This window comes from Nycticebus coucang, chromosome 9, assembly GCF_027406575.1.
Source record: "Nycticebus coucang isolate mNycCou1 chromosome 9, mNycCou1.pri, whole genome shotgun sequence".
NCBI classification, from domain to species: domain Eukaryota; kingdom Metazoa; phylum Chordata; class Mammalia; order Primates; family Lorisidae; genus Nycticebus; species Nycticebus coucang.
The window spans coordinates 55,008,185-55,033,673 of record NC_069788.1 but is presented as its reverse complement, the minus strand read 5'-3'; the positions used below and the strand labels follow the sequence as shown (position 1 = coordinate 55,033,673).

The 25,489-nt window shown below is 38.4% G+C and overlaps 1 protein-coding gene across 4 annotated transcripts in view; it reads right to left on the bottom strand.

Moving 5' to 3' along the window:
• Positions 1-25,489, bottom strand: part of KIAA0319 (KIAA0319 ortholog) — a 109,659-nt gene that overhangs the window by 28,835 nt on the left and 55,335 nt on the right. For all 4 annotated transcript variants that reach the window (XM_053602050.1, XM_053602048.1, XM_053602051.1 and 1 more), the window contains 8 exons: positions 17,627-17,819; positions 14,205-14,303; positions 12,892-12,989; positions 11,499-11,586; positions 10,402-10,494; positions 8,930-9,062; positions 1,539-1,771; positions 475-594 (listed from right to left, as the gene is read on the bottom strand). In XM_053602050.1, coding sequence (XP_053458025.1) covers positions 475-594; positions 1,539-1,771; positions 8,930-9,062; positions 10,402-10,494; positions 11,499-11,586; positions 12,892-12,989; positions 14,205-14,303; positions 17,627-17,819 — 1,057 coding nt within the window. The remainder of the gene's footprint in view (positions 1-474; positions 595-1,538; positions 1,772-8,929; positions 9,063-10,401; positions 10,495-11,498; positions 11,587-12,891; positions 12,990-14,204; positions 14,304-17,626; positions 17,820-25,489) is intronic.

Below are 25,489 nucleotides of genomic sequence, written 5' to 3'. Positions count from 1 at the left end.
TTACCTGGATGGACCTGGAATACATTCTTCTTAGTAAAGTATCTCAAGAATGGAAAAATAAGTATCCCATGTACTTGTATGAAATCAATATAAAATCACCAACACATTCATATGAATGGCAAAACATAACTATAGTCCAGAAAGCAGAAGGGAAGAGGAGAGAGAGAGGAGGGGAGGGGGATATAGGAGGAGGGAGGGTATTTGGGGGGACCTCACCTAATGTGCATGATGCAATGGTACATTCCAAAACTATTAAGAAATGAGTATAATTGTGATGGATGTGTTACTTAGTTCAATGTTAAGCATTTCACCAAGCAGTACACTGAACCCCATAAATGTACCAATATACAAAGTTATAATTTAGTTAAAAAAAAAAAAGATACTACCACTAAATTTGGTATATCTGAAGCCCAGAAACCCATCCACTAGTTTGGCTTTAATCTCTAGGGCCAAATCTCTTTTCCATCCACTTACCAAGCTGCACAGTTACAGTGACCATAGCAGTAGATTGTTGCCTTGAAGAATCTGTCACCATCAGCTGAAATGTATATTCTCCTTCCTGCATTGCAGACAAATGAAGATACGGTGTCTGTGCTCCCTAAGTAATAGCAAATACAAAGATGGAAACAAAAAGAAAAGAATAATGTTAAAGAAAAAGTAATAGCATGACATAATGAAAAACTAATAATTTTACTTAATAGGGAGATAGGACTAAAAAGGAAATTTGTGTGTCCTCAGGAAAAGGCAACTTAAAGTCCACTGTATATCTTCATACACAATTGAAGGAATAGAAATTAATACAGCTTTTCTAGAAGGCCACATGACAACATCTTTTTTTGTAGAGACAGGGTCTCACTTTTATGGCCCTCGGTAGAGTGCCGTGGCCTCACATAGCTCACAGCAACCTCCAACTCCTGGACTTAAGCGATTCTCTTGCCTCAGCCTCCCGAGTAGCTGGGACTACAGGCGCCCGCCACAACGTCCGGCTATTTTTTGGTTGCAGTTTGGCCGGGGCCGGGCTTGAACCCGTCACCCTCGGTATATGGGGCTAGCGCCCCACTGACTGAGCCACAGGCGCCGCCCCTTTTTTTTTTTTTTCAAATTGAGACAGAGTCTCATTATGTCGCCCTCGGTAGAGTACCATGGCGTCACAGTTGGCAGCAACCTCAAACTCTTGGGCTTAAGTGATTCTCTTGCCTCAGCCTCCCAAGTAGCTGGGACTACAGGTGTCCGCCACAACGCTGGCTATTTTTCTGTTGCAGTTGTCATTGTTGTTTAGCAGGCCCGGCTGGGTTCAAACCTGCCAGCCTCAGGGTATGTGGCCAGTGCCCTACCCACTGAGCTATGGGTGCTGCCAACAACATCTTTTAAAATGTTAAATGAGTACACTCTTTAACCCAGCAATTCCACTTCTTAGTATCTACACTAGAGAAATACACAAGGATGCTGACTGAAGCAAAGACTGCAATAACAGAAAATCTCTGTTAATACTAGACAAACAGACAGACAGACAGAAGTATGAAGGCAGGAGGGAGAACTCGCCTGCATGGCCACCTTCTTGCCCTCACTCCCGGGGGCCAGGAACCACTCGTAGAGTACAATCTGGTGATCATCACTGCTCTGATTTCCATTCAGCGTGATGGAGTTTTGGGGCAAAGTTATGGTCTGATTTGGTCCCGCATTGGCAACTGGGGGGTCATCCACAGCACTGTGGACTATTAGGACTGCGGCTGTGGAGTTAGTGGCTCCATCCGAGTCTGTAATGGTCAACCTACAAAAAGGAGCAAAAGCCATAGGTGCAAGGATTAGCCAATTTTTATAGTAAATGGTCCATTTAGTCTGCCCATACATAGTTTTCAGAATAGTTAGGAACAGGTGTAAATAGAAATTTGAAAATGAAGCTAAAAATAGCACACAGACTTAAGGATATTTTTATTTGCTTTTGTTGCTGTTGACACTTTTATTTTTAATTCATAGTACATTCACAGAATGTTAGAATGTAACCTTTTTGTTTCTGATTAGTCTTTAAGATATTGGCTGAATAAACCACCCTCAGCCAACATAGAAGCTTCTCTCTAATAACTGAAGTTAAGAATGTATCAGGTTTAAGTTCAGACTTCAGGTTGAACATGTAGAGACAGTAAATCATTCATGACTTTTCAGCTGCAAAGCATTTTAATTCTTTCCTAGAGGACTTAATTTAATCATATTTTCAGAACACTCCTTGCAAAGCAATTTTAGGATTAAGCACTATACAAACAACAAGGAAAACCCTTCTGGACTAAACTGATTCCTACTAGGGTCATGGAAACGCTGAAATCATAAATGGGTCACATCGAGGAGAGAGATGGGGGATACGGGAGGAGGGAGGGTATTTGCGAGGAACTCACCTAATGAGTATGATGCACTGGTACATTTCAAAACTATTAAGAAATGAGTATAATTGTGATGGACGTGTTACTTAGTTCAATGTAAACATTTCACATTGTATACCAAAGCAGTACCCTGAACCCCATAAATGCATCAATGTACAAAGTTATGACTTAATAAAAAATAATTAATTTTTTTAAAAATGGGTCATATCATCCTTCTGGGATAAGATGGTGGCTGGGAGCAGTGATGAAGGCTAACAAGGTGTAGCTAGGAATATGAGAATGGAACTAAGGAGGAACACAGGCCTTACTTGCAAGTCAGCATGTGTGTGGGGCCCCTGTGCATCCTGAGCTGCCTTTCATACCATCACACACGCTCCACACAACCAAGATCCAAACTCCACTCTGGCTCTGACAGCAAACTGAACATTAGCCAAGCTGATTCCTTTTTTCTCAACCAAGCTGAGTCGAGACACTTTCTGCACCCTTAAAGGAATTTCTTCCTGTGTTAGCAGAAGTAACCTGCCTCAATCAGATGGTAAAGTATAATTAAATAAAAATCAATTAAATGCACCTCACGAATTGCATTTCATTATCTATAAAAAGCATTAGAAATGCTTTTAATAATTACTTTTCTGAGGTTTTCACAGGCTTTTAGATCAGAAAGTTCCCACAAGCCTACATTAGCAAACCTCTCAGATAAAAAGTAAACATTAATTTGGCAACATGTAACAAATACCTCTGACCCAGAAATTTTACTTGAACCCTAAAATTTAAGCATAATTCAACCTCAAACATTGAATTAATAAACTACAATATATCTGCACAACATCAAATATGATGTTGCAGAACATTTAATAGCACAGATGTGCATAATAAATGGAGAATACAAAAACAGACCCACACATGTAAACTTGATATAGGCAAGAGCGGCATTACAGAATGGGAAAGGACTGACTTGATGATAAGTAGTGCTGGGATAATTGGTTAATTATACATATGGGAAAAGAATAAAAGTAGATGGCTCATCACCCGTAGCTCAGTGGTTAGGGCGCTGACCACATACACCAGGGCCTGCAGGTTTGAACCCAGCCCAGGCCTGCTAAACAATGACAACTACAACAACAACAACAACAACAATAGCCGGCCATTGTAGTGGGAGCCTGTACTTCCAGGTACTTGGGAGACTGAGGCAAGAGAATCACTTAAGCCCAAGAGTTTGAGGTTGCTGTGAGCTGTGACGCCACAACACTCTACCGAGGGTGACATAGTGAGACTCTGTTTCAAAAAAAAGTTAGATCAAACCTCAACTGAGATATAATTAATTCCAGACAGATAAAACTTCGAATGTGAAAGATAAAATTTTTTAAATATTAGAAAAAAATAGAAGGTAGCTTACAAAACTCCCTATGCATTTTGATCAAAGTAAGAAAAAGGGAAAAAGGTTTTATGTTTGTGTGTATATAAAACAAGAACTATACTACCAAACTGTTCAGGATATTTACTTTTAGGTGATGAAATTGTAAGAGACATTTATAATCTTCTTCCTTCTTTCTGCTTATAGATGCATTCTGATTTTTTTTTTTTTTTAATTTTTATGACAAACACTCACTACTCTAACTTCTGCATTGTTACTTGTCTCTTGAAACCTGTATTTCCTCTGAGTGGAGCTGTGCCTGCCCAGGTGGGAAAGTAAAAAGAAACACACAAGCTCTGGAAGCCCCACGTGGCTGTTCAATCTGCCTCCACAGAGCCCAAACATAACCAGGAGCTAGTAATAAGTTTAATAGTAAAATAATAAGTTTGCAGAGCTAGGTCAATTTTTTAAATTGTGGTCATTTTTAATTAACCAAAAAATAGTTTAATGTTTTAGTTGTGGTAACATATGCATAACCTAAAACTTACCATCGTAACTACTTTAAGTGTACAATTCAGCAGCTTTAAGTACATTCACATTGTTAAGTAACCACCACTAGCTTTCATCTCCAGAACTTTATTATCAACCCAAACTAAACAACATTATATTCCCTTTCCACCTCTCCCTGGCAATCACCATTTGTTTTTGATCTCTAATGAAGTTGATTACTCTAGTTACCTCATATAAGTAGAATCATACAATTGTCTTTTTTTTTTTTTTTTTATTGTTGGGGATTCATTGAGGGTACAATAAGCCAGGTTACACTGATTGCAATTGTTAGGCAAGTCCCTCTTGCAATCATGTCTTGTTGTAGCACACTTCAAAATTTCATTCCTTTTAAGGTAGAATAATATTCCATTATATGCATATACCACATTTTTATTTATCCATTCCTCTGTAGATCCATTCACCTGTTGATTCTACCTTTTGGCTATTTTGAGTAATGCTATTAAAAACCTCAAGGTAGCCTCGGCACCTGTAGCTTAGCATCTAGGGCTCCAGCCACAAACACCAGAGCTGGCAGGTTCGAATCCAGCCCAGGCCTGCCAAACAGCAATGACAATTACAACCAAAAAATAGCCGGGCATTGTGGCAGACACCTGTACTCCCAGCTACTTGGGAGACTGAGGCAAGAGAATCACTTAAGCCTAGGAGTTGGAGGTTGCTGTGAGCTGTGATGTCACAGTACTCTACCCAGGGCTACAGCTTAAGACTCTGTCTCAAAAAAAAAAAAAAAATCAGTGTACAAGTATATTTGAGTCTCTGCTTTCAATTCATTTGGGTATATACCTAGAAGTGGGATTCCTGACTCATATAGCAATTCTGTATTTAACTTTTTGAGCAACTGCCATAGTGTTTTCCACCGTAGCTCCACCGTTTTACGTTCCCACCAGCAATGAACCAAGGGTTCACAGTACTTGGTTATTCTTTAGTTTTTTTATTTTTAATTTTTTTTTTTTAAATATTAAGCATGTTAAATGGAGTAAATTGTTTCTTAAACCAAAATCTCATATACATGGACTCCTTCTTGGGAATTATCATATTCTTACAGAGTTATGTGAGATTTTAAAAATATAACATGCCAGAATGTATGGAATACAATTAAGAAGTACTTAAAGGAAAATTACAGCTTTTAAAACTTTCTAATATGTTAGGTGTACATCCTGCAGCTTATTTGCTCTCCTTTGGTGTTGTCTCTTTGAGGCCGATAGGGAGAAAAGAGAAAATCAAAAGTGCAACTGTTTTCATACTGAATATTGACATGTCTTTTTGAAATAAAGAACCAATCCCTCCAAAATAAAAAATAAAAAAATAAAAACTTTCTAATAAAAGAAAGTTATACACACACATATACACACACAAAATGACCTAAAATTCTACTCTAAGAAGGAAAAAAACAAACAAAGTAAACCAAAAGTAAATAAAAATAAACCAAAACTAAAGTCGGGCATGGTGGCTCATGCCTGTAATCCCAGCACTTGAGAGGCCAAGGCAGGTGGATCGCCTGAGCTCACAGGTTCGAGACCAACCTGAGTCAGAGTGAGACCCCGTCTCTAAAAAATAGCTAGGTGTTGTGGCGGGCACCTATAGTCCCAACTACTTGAGAGGCTGAGGCAAGAGGATCCCTTGAGGTTGCTGTGAGCCAAGATGCCATGGCATTCACCAAGGGTAACCAAGAGAAACTCTGTCTCAAAAAAAAAAAACTATAAAAGTAAACCCAAACTAAAGAAATAATAAAAAGCAAAAATTAATGAATTAGAAAACTGACAAATGGAAAACTAACAGGGCTCTAGTTAGGAGTTCTTTAAAAAGTTAAGCAAAATTAAGAAACCCTTTAATTAGAGTGATCAAAAGAAGAGAGAGAACACAAATCATCAATATTGGGAATTAAAATGGGTTATTGGCCAGGTGTGGTGGCTCACACCTGTAATCCCAGCACCTTTGGATGTCGAGGTGGGAGGATTGCTTGAGGCCAGGAGTTTAAGACTAGACTGAGTAATGTATTGAGAATTCGTCTCTCAAAAAACTTAAAATAAAATAAGCCAGTGCAGTGGCATGGGCCTGTAGTCCTAGTTACTCAGGAGACTGAGGTAGGGAGGATCACTTGAGCCTAGGAGTTCAAGGCTTCAGTGTGCTACGACTGGACCACTGAACTTCAGCCTAAGTGATATAGAATGACCTTATATCTAAAAAATGGAGAGGGAGATGTGGGTATTATCACAAATCCTATAGACATTGAAAAGATAATATAAAAATATTATGAACCACTTTATCAACAAATTTGACATTTTAGACAAAATGGACAAATTTATTAAAAAATACAACTTAACCCACTTACCAAAAACTGACATGAGAAAAAAACAGAAATGTGAAATAGCCTTACAGCTATTAAGGAAACTGAATTTATTAAAAACTTTAGCCCACATGATTTTCTGAATAATTCTATCAAATATTCAAAGAAGAAATACCACCAAGTGTACAAAAATGTTTCAGAAAACAGAGAAATATCAATTGCTATCCAGTTTGTTTTATGAGGCCAGTATAATAATCTTTACACCACACCTTGACAAAGACATTGCAAAAAAGAAAAAATAAAGTTATAGGGTAATATCTTTCACAAATACAGACTCAAAAATCCTTACCAAAATACTACCAAATTGGATCTAATTCTATATAAAAAGTTTATCATGACCAAATGGGGTTTAAGCCAGGAAAATGAGATTAATTTTACAACCCAAAATCCCACACAATATACAAAACTATCTCAAAATATATCAGTGAGATAATACAAAAGCTAAAACTACATAAAAGAAAATCTTTGCAGCATTGTGATAGGCAAAGGTTGCTTACACAAACAAGAAAAGCACAAAACATAAAAGAAAATATTGATAAATTAGTCTTCTTAAATCAAAACTTTTGCTCTTTGAAAGATACCATCAAAACAAAAAGGCAAGCCACACTGAGAGGTATTATCCACAACATATATTATCAAATCAAGAGTTGGTATTAAGATTGTGTACCTAACTCTTACAACTAAATAAGACAGACAATGCAATTTTTTAAGTGGGCAAAATATCTGAATAAATGCATAACAAAAGAAGTAAAAGAAGTGGCTACTAAGTCCTAAAGATATCCTTAATATCATGAGTCATCAGGGAAATACAAATTAAACCATAATGACATACCATCACCCATGAGATTGGCCAAAATGTAACAAACTGACCATACTAAGTTTGGTGAGAATATAGAGGCTGGAGCACTCACATACTACTGATGAGGATGTTAAATGATACACCACTTTGGGAAAAAGTTAAACAGATTACACATGAACTCACCAGAGGAGAACTAGCCTTTCCATGCTTGGGTATTTGCCTCCTTCTCCATACACCCTCAAAATGAAAATATAGCCACACAAAGACCTATACACAAATGCTCACTGAAGCTTTATTTGTAATTATTCTAAGGTTTAAACAATCCAAATGTCCATAATAGACGAATGGATAAACAAACTGTTGTATATCCATACACTGGAATAAAAATCAATAATAAAAAGGAATAAACTGTTAATAACAGACAACAACATGAATAAATCTCAAAATCATTTGCTGAGTGAAAGAAGTCAGGCAAAAAGAAGCATATACTATATGATTCCATTTATATAAAATTGTAGAAAGTGCAAAATAAAGTAATGGAAAGTAGGTAAATGTCTGAGGATGAGAGGAAGAAGAAATGGATTACAAAGGAGCATGAGGAAACGTTAGAGGGAGATGGAAACATTTATTATCTTAATCATGGTGGTAGTTTCATACACGTGTATGTCAGCATTCACCACATTTTATACTTTAGATATGTACACTTCATTATACTTCAGTTATACCTAAAAAGTTATAAAAAAAAAAGGCTCAGAATCTGTAGCGCAGTGGTTATGGCACCAGCCACATACAACAAGGCTGGTGGGTTCAAACCCGGCCTGGGCCAGCCAAACAACAATGACAAATGCGACAAAAAAATAGCCAGTCATTGTGGCAGGCACCTGTAGTCCCAGCTACTTGGGAGGCTGAGACAAGGTAATTGCTTAAGCCCAAGATCTGGAGGTTGCTGTGAGCTATGACGCCATATCGCCCGAGCGACATAGAGAGACTCTATCTCCAAACAAAAAAAAAAGTTATAAAACGACTAAGATCAATAATCAAGCCTTGTGTGGTTGCTCACAACTGTGATCCCAGTGACTTGAGAGGCTGACCCCAAGAGTTTAAGATCAGCCTGGGCAACATAGCAAGACCATCTCAAAAAGAAAAAAGAAAAAAAAAAGATAAGTAATCACACAATTAATAATCATACAATTCCACCTCACTTTGAAAGTATAAACTTTCTTTTGCATCACTCAGCAAAAAGTTACCAACCTTCTATTATTCCTGACAATCCAAACCAAATGTTTCCAATAAACAGACACTTATAGGTCATATTAATGGATCAGAATATAGAGTAATAGTGGCAACTGGTCAAAACCCCCAAGAAAACCAAATCTGCCTTGCCTCTTGATCAAAATGCAAAGTAGCAGTGTTTTACAGGCCTTAACTTAGAGAAATACTCAAAACGTAGGAAGTGGAAAGCACAATAATGGTGAAGATACACTTGCCTGAAAGTATAGTTGCCAGGAATCAGGTTTGACAAGTGCAGGATAGGGGAGTCAGCTGAGATCTTCTCTTCTATGAAGGGCCCAGTGATTTCTTCCCAGTGATAACTCACTATTTTAGTATCATCTGTACTTTCTACAAGATTAAAAATTAAAAACTAGAATGAAATGCAAGAATAGTAAAACATTAGTTTTGTGATTTATATTATTGTATATTTACATTCATTTTTATATGAAAGTATATACTTGTATAGATCTCAGTGGATAGGTATTATAAATTAGAGTCTTTTTCCTACTCTCTAAATTATCATTACTATTTTTCTCCTAGATTTCCACCAGATTTGAGTGAGGCTACTCCCACTCAGTTGAATATATAAGAAGCACAGTGACAGGCACTATTGTTTTTTAAAAAACAGTGTCAACGAAGTGCAGCAAATTGAAATGCTACTTCTCTTCAACTCAACGACAGCATACTGATAATTTTAAACAGGTATCTCATAAAGACTTAAGAGATGTTTATCAATAATTTACAAAACACCTTTTACTATACCTTAATTTTTAAAGTGTAAATTCAGAGAGGTTATAATCCTTACAGAAATTTCTCATTCCTACTTAAAAAAAAAAAAAGGGAACAAAACATGTCTTGCAGAATCAGACAAATTTAACCCTGAAAAGAAGCCAGTTGTATCCAATTCAGTTAATAAAAGAACAAGTTCGTGTGACAGATTATTAATCCTGAACAATTTCCTGTAACTAAACCATACTGAATTAGAGGAATTAGAGCGATGCTTTTTCTCCTACAAATATTTCCATCTTAAATATGCTTTATTTTCACATTGCTAAGGGGAAATGTGAACATCTATATGTGAATACAAGCAAATGGTCATGCCAAGGTGCTCCCCATACATTTGCAGGCTTGAAAAGTGGAGCCACTTTAATGGCTAACAAGTATCCTTCTCCCAATGGCCAAGGCAACTATTCTTCACTCTCTATAGGATTTGGTATTAGCTTTATGTGATTAATGCACATAAAATGTAATTACCAGGTACAGTGATACTACTGAACCAAGTCAACATGAGGGTATGTTTTCAATCTATTTGAAATCATTTGCATGGACACCCGTAGTTACACTGGGGCCACTTCCACACACTACAAAGCCTGAACTAAACTAACAAATAAAACTAACCCCTTCTAAGAGTTGGGGTATAGCACATCAGAAGGTGATTTTTAATAATTGCTTTAATTCTCAAATAGGCCCTAAGGAACTTTCTCATAGAATAGACAAATGCTGAGGGAAAACAAACACAGAACAGAGAAGTGCTAAAGGAACTAAAGAAAATACAAAATTAAAGAAGAAGGCAATCATTTATCAGTATATTAGCCCATAAGTCTCCCAGCCATGATGCAGTGCACCCATTAAATCTCATTGTTATCCAGAGGTAAAAAATATCCCTGAAGTATCACAGGATACATACGGCTGCCATTGATGAGAGCTGACATCAAAGGCAAGGTGAGCTCTTGTACTTGGGGAGAAACAACTGCTATGGGTGGCAGGTTGACTCTTTTGGCTGTAACAGAAAAAAGGACAGTGACTGAAGCCATGTTGTGTTTGCATATATGGCTGCACGAATAAAATTATCTACTTTCTAAAAATTTATTATAACATCCTGCCAAGAAAATGTTTATCATACAGGCCTCAACTATGGGAAATACCTTTTAAAGTTCGAAGTCTTCCTATAGATTCCAGGAGCTTGTCTATACATTTACATTTTTAGGTAAGCCCAGGCTTGGTGAAGATGTGTAGTGATAATCAAGGGGCCAGTCACAGGCTGTGAGCAGTAGCCACACAACAGGAGCGAGTGGATTATGGCTTCACCTCCCGTTATGTGGACCTCCAGTCTCTGACTGATGAAGCTCTTTTACCCCACCGTGCTTCACTATAATAATCAGACAGATATGTGAAAGATAGAGCTGTCAGCCCCTCAGAAAAAGGCTGGAGATGGAGTTGGTACACAGGAGGTCTGCCTCAATTGTGCACTGGTACACAGGAGGTCTGCCTCAATTGTGCACTATCCCAGCTGAGGGATAGTGGCATCTGAAAGTTTGGCCACTTCTCATAGAACTAGGGATGTGCCCACCTGGTTCTAATCCACAAGGATGCACTGACCTATGGGCTAGCAGCAAGCTTGAAAGCCCACAGTACACACTGTCCCCTAACATCTGTGTTGCTCAGTTAAATATATTTGAAATGCCCTGCTCCAAAGGTGAAGCTGAGTCATGGAAATGCAGGCAGAAGTAAAAGTAGATGGAGTACACGTCGCACAGACAAGGCTAACACAAAATTTGCCACCAATCAGAAACAACAAGCGATAGCCTTGTAGCCTTAACCAAACAGCAGTGTCAAGTGAGCCCTAAGGGCCATACAGAAAGCAAAAAAAAAATCTTGCATGTTTTCCCTACAACAGAGCCTAATATAAAAATATATAGTATATATATAGTATAGTATATAACCAGGTGCCAAAATTGAAATAAGCCTGTACAACAGGAGGCCATTCTCTTAATATAGGCTTACCTGGCTTAACAGTGACATTGATGAATGCTTCTCCAAAGGCATTTTCACTAGAAACAGCTACTTTGAAGGTATAAAGTCCTACTGACAACTGCAATATAAAAAAATAGTCATGCAAACACATGTGCAAAAGACAAGATGGGTTTACTACATAGAAAAGGCTAAAATATCCCAGAAGCCATGCTCCTAAATTAGCACAGAGAAGGGGCTCAGGAGAAAGCCTCATTTGGATCTGTCAAGAGTCTGCCACAGGTTTGATGCCTGCATTCCAGGACACAAAAGGTCATGGGACCTTTTCATGGGACACCTTTTCATGGGACTTACAGAGGCCCATGCACCAGTGTGTATCTGGGAAGAGTGCATTTCTCTGGTGAGTGGACTGCTGATGGTCTGGGTACCACTTTGAGAAATAGAACTCAGTGACATGAGGCTGATACCAGCTCATGCTGCACCATTAGCTGTATAGTTTCAGGAGATAAAGTCAAGATAATCATCTGATAGGAAACAAGACCTCTAGCAGCTAAGTTATATATATATCCTTAGGGTCCAGGAAGAGAGCCTGGTTTTTGAGGTGCTTGTATCTTGGAGCAATTTGTGAACCAAGAATGCAATTATTAGCAACTCTACAAATGTGTGTGTTTAAGAACCCAGGATAAGTACAGTATCTCTAACACTGAGCAAGAGTTAGAACAGGTTATTAATCTCATTACAGAGATCACTGGGAGACCAGACTCTTTCCCCTAAACTGACATGGCAAGTAACTGAAATAAAGAAAAGCTACCTAAAGTCTATTTGACCATCTGCCTGCCTGAATACATGGTTTTGTTTGTTTGTTTATTTGTTTGAGGCAGAGTCTCAAGCTGTTGCTCTGGGTAGAGTGCCATGGCGTCATAGCTCACAGCAACCTCCAACTCTTGGGCTCAAGCTATCTTCTTGCCTCAGTTTTTCTATTTTTAGCAGAGATGTGGTCTCATTTTTGCTCAGGATGTTCTCTAACACATGAGCTCAAGCAATCCACCTGCCTTGGCCTCCCAGAGTGCTAGGATTACAGGCATGAGGCACCACGCCCAGCCAGTATACACAGTTTTTTAAATTAATTAATTATTTTATTTATTTATAGTCTTGCTCTGTCATCCAGGCTGGTGTGCAGTGGAGTGATCATAGCTCACTGCAGCCTTGAACTCTTGGCTCCAACAATCCTTTCACCTTGGCTTCCTAAAGTGCTGAGATTATAGGCATGAGTTACCAAACTTACCACACATTTATATTTATAGCCTTTATTCACTTATAGCCTTCTTTTGACCTTAATCATAAGACTTTTAGGTTTACCAGCTAAGAAGGCATTAGATGAATTCTATGGAGTACTGTCAAACACACCCAATCTCCAGTTACTTACTTGAGAGAGGTTAAGAGTTTGCATATGTCCTTGTTTTATTTCACCTTGGTAGTCTACAGGGTGGCTTATTAAACTCCATTCATAGTTGTAGGTTGTTTCTGAGAGCAAAAAAGAAATATGAGCAGTTATAAATTCTAAGAAGTCATTATATAACCTGTGCAGAGGGAGAGAGATGATAGCCTTAAACCCAGTATAGATTATAGATATACTGAACCTTGACTTTCAACTATCATCCAAGCAAGGAATAGTGCATCCATATGTTTTTAATATATAATTTTTTATTATAAAAAATATAACTTATAGAAAATTTTAAAAATGAATAAAGTTTTTTTAAAAACCTCTTTAATCTTACTGTTAATAATTATTTTTTTTTTTTTTCAGTTTTTGGCCAGGGCTGGGTTTGAACCTGCCACCTCCTGCATATGGGGCTGGTGCCCTACTCCTTTGAGCCACAGGCGCTGCCCCTTACTGTTAATATTTGATGACTTCTTTCCAGGGTGCTATATCTGACTACCCATATAAGTTTTAACACATTATAATCCACTGTATTTTAGTTCTTTTAACAAAAGGCAAGGAGATTTCCATTCATTTGGTCTGCCGTAGGGGTTTATTTAGGGACACAAAAAAGAAATAAACATCTCTACACTAAGATGAAGCTGTCTCCCACTTTCAGATATTAGTAGTTAAAGTATGATGCATCTCATCTCAAAAGATTAAAATGCAAACACCAAATATTATCAATTCTATTTATAAAATTTTGACCCATATGTGATGGGGAAATAAAATAAACCAAACACCTTAAGCATGAGGTACATGTGACAGGCCATGAAAATCAGCCAAATGTTCACTGAATAGGAGAGCATGGACAAGTAAAAGAAAGAGCATTTTGAGCAAAATTTTTGAGCAGCTGGTGTGACGTATCCTGAGAACCTCACAGTCATGTTGTCAACTCAACTCTGCAGTATCTGCAAACAAATCTTTGAGTGGATGCCACCTCCCTCTGCTTCACAGTGGCATCTTCCTAGGCTGTGTGGGTTATCACAGGTCAAGATCTTGTGATCTGCTCTCATATACCACTCTGCTTTACATCATCAGAAATCTATGACTTTCCATCCTAAGTAAAGGACATGTTCTGTACCAATTTCCTATATTCTTACTCCATTTTAAATTATTTTAATAAATTTTGATGCTTAGAATAATCAAAGCCTTGTCATCTACCCTTATTTGTGACGTCCTGCAATATTGTGAAAATGATTCCATGGTAAAAGGCCATTACCACCCTTGGTGGTCACAGAGGAATGCCAAACTCTCACCTGCAGGTGGCGCTGGCACAACGGAGGCCTTCAATTCAACTTCGTCGATAGGTAAAGTTATTATTAGGCTATCTCCAGCAGACACCATGAGTTCTTTCACTACAAGTTAATTAGAAACAGTACATGCCATTACATAATATAATGACATTCTATTACTGCCATATAATAGATCTGTCTATATCTATAAAATAAAATAGCATCTGTCTTTGTACTAGTTCTTCACATGATTTTACCTAAGACAATTTTTTCCTCTGGCTAGTACCTGAACTGTGCCCTAGGCTACGCTGCTGGGTTTTGAACCATCGATATGAGTTGGTACTGTGAAGAAAATAATGGTTCAAATTGACAGAGCAATGTGTTGGTGACAAGTGTTGTGTGAGACACTGGGGATTAGGTCTATTTTCTCTCTTGCTGCCAGCTTTTCTTGACTCCCTAGTGTGAGCTATTTTTAGTTATAAAAAGATTGAGTATAATCATAAGTATTTCTGTATTATTAGTTACACGAGACTCAGTTCTGATAGCAACCTCATGCACTACTGCTAATAGCTTTGCACTTGGAAACTTTCCAAGAAAAAAATCCAGTCAACCTCAATATAAAAGGCTATTTTAACTGAAGCAGAAGGGCCATTAACTGTTATCAAAAGCACTTATCTGAGAAATAACCATCCAGAACAAAACTCATTTACTTTCTCTATAACCAGGATTACACCAATGTAGTCATACTACAGTTCTTTGAGTTCTATCAGCTTGACTGGCCTGGACGTTAGTTTTACTTTGTAAAATACATTGTGATATGTTAAATATCAAATAGAGAAAAGCAAAGATTTAAAAAGCTGAGTGCTCTCCAGAGGGGTTGAATACTTGGAGGTGTCAGAGGGAACAGGCTGCTCCTTTACTCTGATCTCCTCTTAGTCCCTCAGGTGCTCCCTACACCATCTGCAGAGACTCTCAGTGGCTTCCCCAGCTCCTCTCTCCTGCCACTTCGACTAACTCTCTGCCCTGAAAGTCAGGAATTACAGACCTAGAAGAGATGTTTGTCCAAACCTATCATTGTATACAAGGGGACACTAAACCCTAGAAAGGCAAAGCAAGTTATACAAGGCTACACGGGTAATTAGCAATAAGTCCACTAATGTTCAATTAACTTAAAAGTATTTATTTCAATAAGCACTTACACACCAGTGTAAACTGTGCCAGGCGCTGTTCCAAGGGCTTTACAATGACTGACTCATTTAATCCTCATAATAACCCTACAGAGTAGGTTCTGTTAGAACCCAAAGATCCTCCTTCCCAGGCCAGTTTCTTTTTCCATGGACTATACCGCTTCTCTTCCACCATTATCCTTCTCTCCATGGAAGCTCAGGAGCATAGTAAATAAAAAAGTGAGAGAGGACAATCTACAAAATACACAAAAAAACTCAGGAAATGTGACCCTTAGGTCTTGCACGTTATAGTAACTTTTTTATTAGAAAAAAATCTAAGGGAAACTTTCAATCCTCATTGTGGCCTCTGCAACACATGGTGCTTTGATCATTTTTCCTTTTTAGACCAGAATACATATGCCAACCCAAAAGATGACCACAGGTGACTAGAATACACCACTGTAAATATGCCTCTTTAGTATAAAGATTATTCTGAGCTGATGCTTTCCGAAAGAGCAGACAAGGAGAATCTCTGAAAACAGAGTAAAAGTTACCCTTTAGTGAGAGGAATTTACATCTATAAAGGAAATGCCATTTCTCATTTATAATGTATCCCCTTTCAGTACTGGGAAGAAAAGGATGACTAAACCCCAAGAGACTCAGATCAATGGAGAACGCAGGGACTCAGATCTGCATAACAAGCCCTTCTCCTGCTCACCCTGCATTTTCTGGGCACCTTCCACCACTTCCCTTCCCCACCCGCTTCTTTAGTTTAAAATGCTGTATAAGCCAGGAGTTCTAGGCCACCTCTTTGAGATTTACTCATCTCCCCGGATCTCTCCCATGTATACAGAGAACCCAAAAAAGTCATACACATTTTAAAAAAGGAAAAAACTGTACTAAAATTTAATACTCAATATATACCAATAACCAAAGATGAATATATGTCACGTTAAGCACCTCTTGTAATTGCAGAGGTCAAATATGACTTGAGTATTATAAATTTAATACTCTCCTGCATTTCTTTCCTTTCTTAAAATGTGTAAACATTTTTTGTACCCTCTATATATGAGACATACATATTAATAAACTTCTGTTTGTTTTTTCTCTTGTTAATCTGTCTTTTCTTACAGGGCCCCAGCCTAATTTAGAAGGGTAGAAGAAAAATTGTTTTTTTCTCCTCTCCAGAATTCTCTTCTCCTTTTCTTCCCTCACCCATGCTTTCCTCCTTATGTCCCACCTCTCCAGCACAACCACCCCATCAGCTCTGTAGGCTCACTCTGCTCTTCCAACTCCCTAGGCAATGATATCCCCCAAATTCCACCCCTCTCTCTAGATGATCTCATATTGCCCCCATGTCTTCAATTATCACCTCTATATCGATGACTCAATAATAGATTAATCCTTTATCTTCAGCCCAACTACTCATCTAATATCAGTTCCATTTATTCATATATCTCAGAGCCCTTTCCCTACATCCTGACACTCAATCACTCACCAAACCCTAATGATTCTAATTCTTGAATCTAATTCCTTCTCTCCATCCCTATAATCACTCCCTCTAGCCTTTTAATGGATCTTCTGGCTTCCAGGCAACTCCAAACTATTGTCTTAAAACAAATCTGATCATTATGCTTTTCTGCTTAACATCATTCAGGGATTCTCTATGCCCACCCACTAAAGCACAGATTTCTTAGCACCAATGCATGATCTTTCAAGTTCTTGCCTGTTTACCACTCTAGTTCCAGCCATAACAAACTCCTTACAGTTTGTCCAAAATTTCACATGGGCTCTTATATGTCTCTTCTCTTGTTCAGGCAATGAATGAGATGACATATGGGAAACACTCAGCATGATGCTGGCACTCCAGAAACACTCAGTAAATACAATTATTGCTGTTGTTATTACACATGTTGCTCCCTTCACCTCATTTCTGCCAGCTCACTGTCTCCTAGCATCACCTCCTCTGGAAAGGCTTCCCAGCCTCTCCTAGTGAGTCAAGGTGCCTCTCTGCTCCCAGAGCAGCCTCTCACAGCACTTATATGTTGCATTAGAACCATCTCTTTAACTGTCAGTCTCCTCTCCTAGACTACTGAGTCCCTCAGGAAAAAGACAATGTCTTAATCATCATTTTACTTCCAGTAAGCAGCACTGCTTCTGGCACATTGTAGATGCTCAAAAACATGCCTAGAGGGAATGAGTAAACTTGAAAAACTATCCCTACCATATCTACAGCCTATCTTCAGAACATTTCTCCCAATTGTATTTTTTAAAAGTTACCTGTCCTGTGTGCAGGAGTAGGAGATATGAGTTGCTCAGATGGGGTGGACCCAGAGGGGACAGTGCTGGTGGGAAGTGTTGGGACACTGTGCTCTGTGCCCCCGGGGCTGACTGTGAGCACTGGACTTTCCTCCATGGTAGCTGGGCTGAACTCCAGGCTGGCTGGAGGAGGTTTATGGGAAGGCATTAGAACCTATGAGATCAATTACAAGAATAAATTGTTAAGAAAAAAAAAAGTTGAACTCTTCAAGTAATACAATATTTCATAAATCAGATTCAATAATGTTTGAAAAACTATGAATAATATTGCAAAATTCCAGAACTCTAGCAAACCATCTCTTTCTTTCAAATAGCCTCTCTGCTATGTATTAAAAATGTAGGGCAACGCCTGTAGGTCAGTGGGTAGGGCGCTGGCCACATACACCCAGACTGGCAGATTGGAACCCAGCCCAGCCCAGCCAAACAAAAAAATGGCCAGGCACTGTGGCAGGCACCTGTAGTCCCAGCTTCTTGGGAGGCTGAGGCAAGAGAATCGCTTAAGCCCTAGAGTTTGAGCTTGTTGTGAACTGTGACACCATAGCGCTCTACCAGGGGCAATATAGTGAGACTCTGTCTCAAAAAAAAAAAAAAAAAAAAAAAAGTAAGGCAGCTGTGGATTGGACAATTACCATAAATGAACACATACACACGTTCAAGATAAAGAGCAAAATAATAATTATACTAGCCATTGAACTAATCAGTGCAATGGACTGAATGTTTGTTCCCTGCTCCCAAATTCCTATGTTTAAATCTTAACCCACAATGTGGTAGTATCTGAAGGTAAAGCCTTTGGAAGCAATTAGATTACAGGGGAGAACCCTCTTAAATGGGATTAGTGCCATTACAAGAAAGGACAGAGAGCTAGCTGGTTCTCTTTTCTCCATGTAAGGACACAGCAAGAAGATGACTATTTGTAAACCAAGTTGGGAGCCCTCACTAAGAACCCACCCTCCTGGCACCCTGATCTCAGATTTCTAATCTCTAGACCTATGAGCAATAAATTCTGTCTAAGCCACCTACTTCGTGGTATTTCATTATAGTAGCCCAAGCTAACTAAGACAATAATTGAAGAAAATCAAATAATTTGACAGTAAAAAGGCTTCTTAAGTAAATAATCTTTATTCATACTATCCATTGTATATAAATCATAACTTGAAATTATGGAATTAGCTAAGTAAAAGGTTTTAAATTATGTATCACAAAACATGATAATAAAATTCTCTTCTGAAACTCACAATAGCCATAACAATATGAGGCCAATGTAAGTAAGATTTTAGTCTAAGAATATAGGAGACTCACAGGAAGCTTGTACAGTGAGAAAACCACAGCGAAAGAAAAAAAGTCTATAATTCAAATATAAACCTGAGAGTGGGCCATTGATGTTTATTGAAAATACAGCTACTCTTGGCTTGGCGCCCGTGCACAGTGGTTACAGCACCAGCCACATACACCAAGACTGGCGGGTTTGAGCCTGGCCCAGGTCAGCTAAACAACAACAACTGCAACAAAAAATAGCCGGGTGTTGTGGTGGGCACCTGTAGTCCCAGGTACTTGGGAAGCTGAGGCAAAAGAATCGCTTAAGCCCAAGTGTTTGAGGTTGCTGTGAGCTGTGACGCCATGGGACTCTACCCAGGGTGACATAGTAAGACTCTGTCTCAAAAGAAAAAGATAAAAGAAAATATAGCTACTCTTTTCTATAGTTGAGAAAAGTTAGCACCACATATTTACTAGGCAACCAGTGAAACATTCTATAACTAAATTTCCAGAACCAAGACCAAAAAAAAGATAAAGTAACACATTTAAGATCTATTGATAAGGGCGGCACCTGTGGCTCAAGGAGTAGGGCGCCGGTCCCATATGCCGGAGGTGGCGGGTTCAAACCCAGCCCCGGCCAAAAGCCACAAAAAAAAAAAAAGATCTATTGATAAAAGTAAGAGAAACCAATTGACCAACATTTTAAAAATGAGGTAATGGATCTACCATCATGTTAAGATACTCAATTGCATTCAACTTTCAGGCATGTGGGTCTATAAAGTGAGTACTAATGGATCTGTGCTTGCTAAGGATAGTATGAAATTCAAAATCACTGCAAACATGGGCTGTTAAATATTATACTAGGGCCTCTGCAAATTTCATAGGATAAACAGGATTTTTTTTTTTTTTTATCAAGTCCTTCATTCTTTATGGCCAAGTTGAAAAACAGAATGAAGGTAACCAATAGTCAAAGAAATTAAAGCATGTTGGAGCAAGGTCACAAAGGCAACAGGAAATGACTGAGCTGGGAGAAAACTCCAGCCCTGCTCTTCTCTAAAACATACTCACTTTCCCACCAAGCTGCCTCTTCAGAGTGGAATCACATGCTAATTCTTACCTTCACTGTATAGCAGTCTATCCATTACCTCCACCATAGAACTCCTTGGTATATCATCAGGATAAATGGTTTTCTTCAACATACCCCTCCAAAAAAAACTAGGTCCTCTATCAAAACAGCTAAGCATCTAAGCCTCCCATTTCTGCCCCTCAACTCTTGTTTCTATTTTCTTATTTATTTTGAAACAACTTGTTTTAGATGACTCTGTCCACCACTTGAAAACATTGTTGCAAAAAGATGTCCTTTATCCTCTACAAATTGTTTTTTTGTTGTTGTTTTGTTTTTTGAGGCAGAATCTCACTCTGTCACCCTGCGTAGAGTGCTGTGGTGGCATAACTCAGAAGGAACCAAAAACTTCAATATAAGACTTTAAATTATAAAAAATTTTAATAACTCACATCAACTTCAAACTCTTGGGCTTGAGGAATCCTCTTGCTTCAGCCTCCCAAGTAGCTGGGATTCTAGGCATGTGCCACCACTCCCAGCTAGTTTTTCTAATATTTTTTTAGTAGAGATGGCATCTTGCTCTTGCTCAGGCTGGTCTCGAACTCCTGAGCTCAAGCAATCTACCCACCTCAGCCTCCTGAGCTCAAGCAATCAACCCACCTCAGCCTCCCAGAGTGCTAAGATTACAGGCGTAAGCCACCACACCTGGCCTTACAAGTTTGATCTTCATTTGTTTTTCTAGATGTCCTATTCAATGGTACTATTTTATGAATAATGTTGTTATGAACATTGATGTACAAGTCTTTATATGGAAATCTGTTTTCATTTCTCCTGAGTAAATACCTGAAACTGGAATTGGTGGGTCATAAGGTAACTCTGTATTTAACCTTTGAGAAACTGCAAGACTGTTTTCCAAAGTGGCTGCACCATTTTATATTCCCACCAGCAGCTGTATGAGAGTTCCAATTTCTCTACATCCTTACTAACACTTATTATCTGTTTTTATTTTTTTATCCTAGCCATCCTAATAGGTTGTGAAGTGGTATTTCATTGTGGCTTTGATTTGTAGTTCCCTAAAGATCAATGGTATTGAGCACCTTTCCATGTGTTTTTTGGCCATTCTTTTATCATCTTTGTATGTAAGAAATGTGTATTCAGATCCTTTGCCCATTTTAAAACTGTCTTTTTATTATTGAGTTATGAATTATTTGCATATTCCATATATAATATTTATGGTATATGGTTTACAAATATTTATCCTATTCTATGGGTTGTCTTCACTTTATTTATGTTGTCCTGTAAAACACAAAAGTTTTTAATTTGATGAAGCCAAATTTATTGTTTTTTCTTTTTGGCTATGCTTTTGATGGCCTATCTGAGAATTTACTGCCTCACTCAAGGTTACAAAGACTTACTGCTGTGTTTTCTTCCAACTCTTTTATAGTTTTAAGTCTTACATTGAAGTCTTTGGTCCCTTCTGAGTTAATGTTTTACAATGTATGAGGTAGAGATCTAAATTCATTCTTTTGCATATGAATATCCAGTTGTCCCAGTACCACTTGTGGAAAAGACTATTATTTCCCCATTGAATTTTCTAGGTACCTTTATCAAATATAACTGAACTATTTTAAACAATCTTTTGGTGAGAGGAAAGATCTTAGTTTCTGTCACTAATTCATCAGAACACGTGGTATTTCTTATTATGCTATGTAGCTAATGTTTATGAACATCTACTTAAGCATTATCTACAACAATTTTAAAGGGACAAGGTCTTGCTCTGCTGCCCAGGCTGAAGTACAGTGGCACAATCATAGCTTACTGCAACCTCGAATTCCTGGGTTCAAGTGATCCTCCTGCCTCAGCCTACTAAACATCTGGGACTACAGGCAGATGCCACCATGCCTTGCCAATCTTTTAATTTTTTGTAGAGATGGGATTTCCCTATGTTGCTCAGGCTGGTCTCAAACTCCTCAGAACTCCCACCTTGGCCTCTTAAAGTATTTGGAAGTATAGGTGAGGCACCTCACTGGCCTATCTACAAGTTTAATCTGACTATAGTGGGAATTTTGTATTTCAGTGGAAAACAACACAACACATCTATAGGTTACCTGATTCTAGTCTTTCTTGTATTTGAGCTGTCTCCAACTCTGTAAGTTGTAGGTAACTGATAAAAATATAAAATAATTCTTGTCTATAGACATGTAGATTCTGCCCTATCTGGTAGAGGTTCAATGGCATATCAATCCCTCTTATTCTCCCAGGAAAAATAGTTTTGCCTTTATTGGCACATTCATTTCAAAATTCTTCATATACAACAGTGTCTGTTCTTCAGATTGTCTTGGGAAACAATGATAACTTGTATTTAGTCACCTCGATGATTAACGAGTAAAAATAATATCTCTAACACATGTTCATTTTATACCTATACGATTCATCATTTTACTTATGTTGATAATTATCTTTTAACATAACTAACCTCAAAGAACTAATAAATCAAAAGATTTTTAACAAAACTTAACGTGAGATCCTTCTGTTGTTGATGCTAGAAAGTAAATAACTTATTAACATGAAAGAGAGCAAAGATGTTAGCATTTATTAATATGAGTAAAGAACCTGGTTAATCTTTAATACTTTCAGATAATTTTTATTGAAAGTCTTTTCATTTGAATCCAATTCTAACCATAAAAAAACAGAAACTTGAAAGCAAATAAAAATATAAGAAAGCAGAAAATAAAACCTTCTGATAATCTCAACATTTAAAAATGACTTCTAATATCCATATGCAGAAGATTGAAAATAGGCCCTTGGGCGGCGCCTATGGCTCAGTCGGTAAGGCGCCAGCCCCATATACCGAGGGTGTCGGGTTCAAACCCAGCCCCGGCTGAACTGCAACCAAAAAATAGCTGGGCATTGTGGCAGGCGCCTGTAGTCCCAGCTACTCAGGAGGCTGAGGCAAGAGAATCGCTTAAGCCTAGGAGTTGGAGGTTGCTGTGAGCTGTGTGACGTCACGGCACTCTACGGAGGGCCAAAAAGTGAGACTCTGTCTCTACAAAAAAAAAAAAAAAAAAGAAAAAGAAAATAGCCCTTATCTCTCACCATATATAAAAATCAAATCAAAATAGATTAAAGACTTAAATCTAAGAGCTGTAATTAAGAAACTAGTAAAAGAAAACAATGGGGAAACATTAAGGACAATGGTCTGGGCAATGATTTCTGGCGTAGTAAATACATCAAAAGCACAAGCAACCAAAGTAAAATAAGACAAATGAGATTACATTAACTTAAAAAGCTCTCCGCACAGCAAAGTGAAACAATCAACAAAGCGAAGGTACAACCCATAGAATGAGAGAAACTATTTGCAAATTGCCTGTCTAATAAGGGTTTAATAACTAGAATATAAATATAAGGACCTCAAACAACTCAAAAGGAGAAAAACAAATAATCAAATTAAAAAACAGGCAAAAGATATGAACAGACATTTCTCAAAAGAAGAGAAACAGAAGGTGAAGAGTTATATAAAAAATGCTCAACATCATTAGTCATCAGAGAAATGCAAATCAAAACTATAGTGAGGTATTATCTCATCCCAATTAAAATAGCTTATATAAAAAAGACAGGCAATAACAAATGCTGGCAAGGATTTGGAGAAAAGGAAGCTCTCATACACTGTAGACAGGAATGTAATTAGTGCAACCACTTTAACAGTATGAAGGTTTTTCAAAAACCTAAAAATAAAACTACCATATGACCCAGCAATCCCACTGTTACGGATATATCCAAAAGAAAGGAAATCGGTATATGAAAAAGATATCTGCACTCCTGTGTTTATTACTCCTGTGTCATAATAACCAAGTTTTGGAATTAACCTAAGTGTGTATCAGTGGATGAATGGATGAAGAAAAGGTGGTACCTATACACAATGGGATATTATTCAGCTATTATAAAGAATAAAATAATGTCATTTTTAACAATGTGGACAGAACTGGATAAGATTACATTAATTGAAATAAAACAAGCACAGAAAGACAAACTTTACACATTCTCACTTGTATTTGGGAGCCACACATTACAACCATTGATCTCATGGGCACAGAGAGTAAAATGACAGTTACTAGGGTGTGGGAAGAGAAGTGGGGGAAGGATAATGGGACCAGTTAATGGGGGCAAAAATATGGTGAGATAGAATAAATAATATTTGATACCATAACAAAGTAACTACAGGCAAGAATAAGTTAGGGTATACTTTAAGACAACTAAACATGTAGAATTGCAATGTTCCTAACACAAAGAAATGATAAATGCTTGAGATAATGGATAGCCCAATTACCCTGATTTGACTATTGCACATTCTATGCCTGCGTCAATGTACCCTATAAACATAAACTAAAATTTAAAACTTAATTGAAAAAATTAGAAATAAAACTAACTTCTAGACCCTTTTTTAAGCAATTTTTCATGTTTGAGAATTATAGTTATAGTCAATTCAGTCCAGTGTTCATTTATTCTAACCTAAGCACAGAAAACTTGAATACTATTTTCCTTTAAAAGATTCTTTATCTTGTCAGTAGAGCCGCCGAGGCTCAATCTATTCGGAGTAGAGTCTCCAGCCGGGGTCTGAGTCCGGGGCTCCGCGCCTGCTGACACGCGCCCTGCCCCCTCCAGCACGCCAGCCGACGTGTCTGGAACAGAATCCAAATATCTTTGAGGTATGCCAGTGTATAAAATCCTAACTTCTCTGTAGAAGACAGGCACATGCCCTACAAACACATGAAAAAATGCTCATCGTCTCTAATCATCAGAGAAATGCAAATCAAAACCACGTTGAGGAAGAGAGATTAAAGATGGTGGCTGAGTAACAGCTTCCCTGCAACTGGGAACAGCGAGTCTGGGCAGACAAGACTCCAGGCATCTCTGGCCGGTGGGATCTGCCTATAATCATCCCTTTGAGGATACAGGGAGCCAGCAAGGGACTTCTGGACCCCAAGAGGAGGACAAAAACAGTGGAAAACTGGCAAGTGGTTGCATGTGTTCGATCGACCTAATCACACCGGCAACGGTGAGTACAAGCAGCAGTCAGACTGCAAACCGGAAAGGCCTTACCTGTGAACTGTTTCACTGTTCTTGGACTTGGCACTCAGTTGAACTGCCTTGGGGAGAGCTTGAGCAGGAGTGTGGACAACTTTGGGCATTGTCTGGGGCCCCAGACTGAGCCACTGCGCTGGGCACAGGAAGCTATTGTCAAAGAACTACCCCCGCAAGCTCCGCCCTCAGGGTCTCAGAGCAAGGATTTGGCGAGTCAAAGTAACCTACTGACTGAGCAGCCTAAAGGCGGGGACTGAGCTGCCTTACAGCCTTAATCCTTAGGGGCAGAGTGAGCCGGTTTTGGCACACTGGAGCCTTGGGCTGTTGCCCTGGGTAGAGTGGCGTGACATCACAGCTCACAGCGACCTCAAACTACTGGGCTTGGCGCCGCCCAGACCTCCATAAGAGCTGTGCAGTGACCCCCG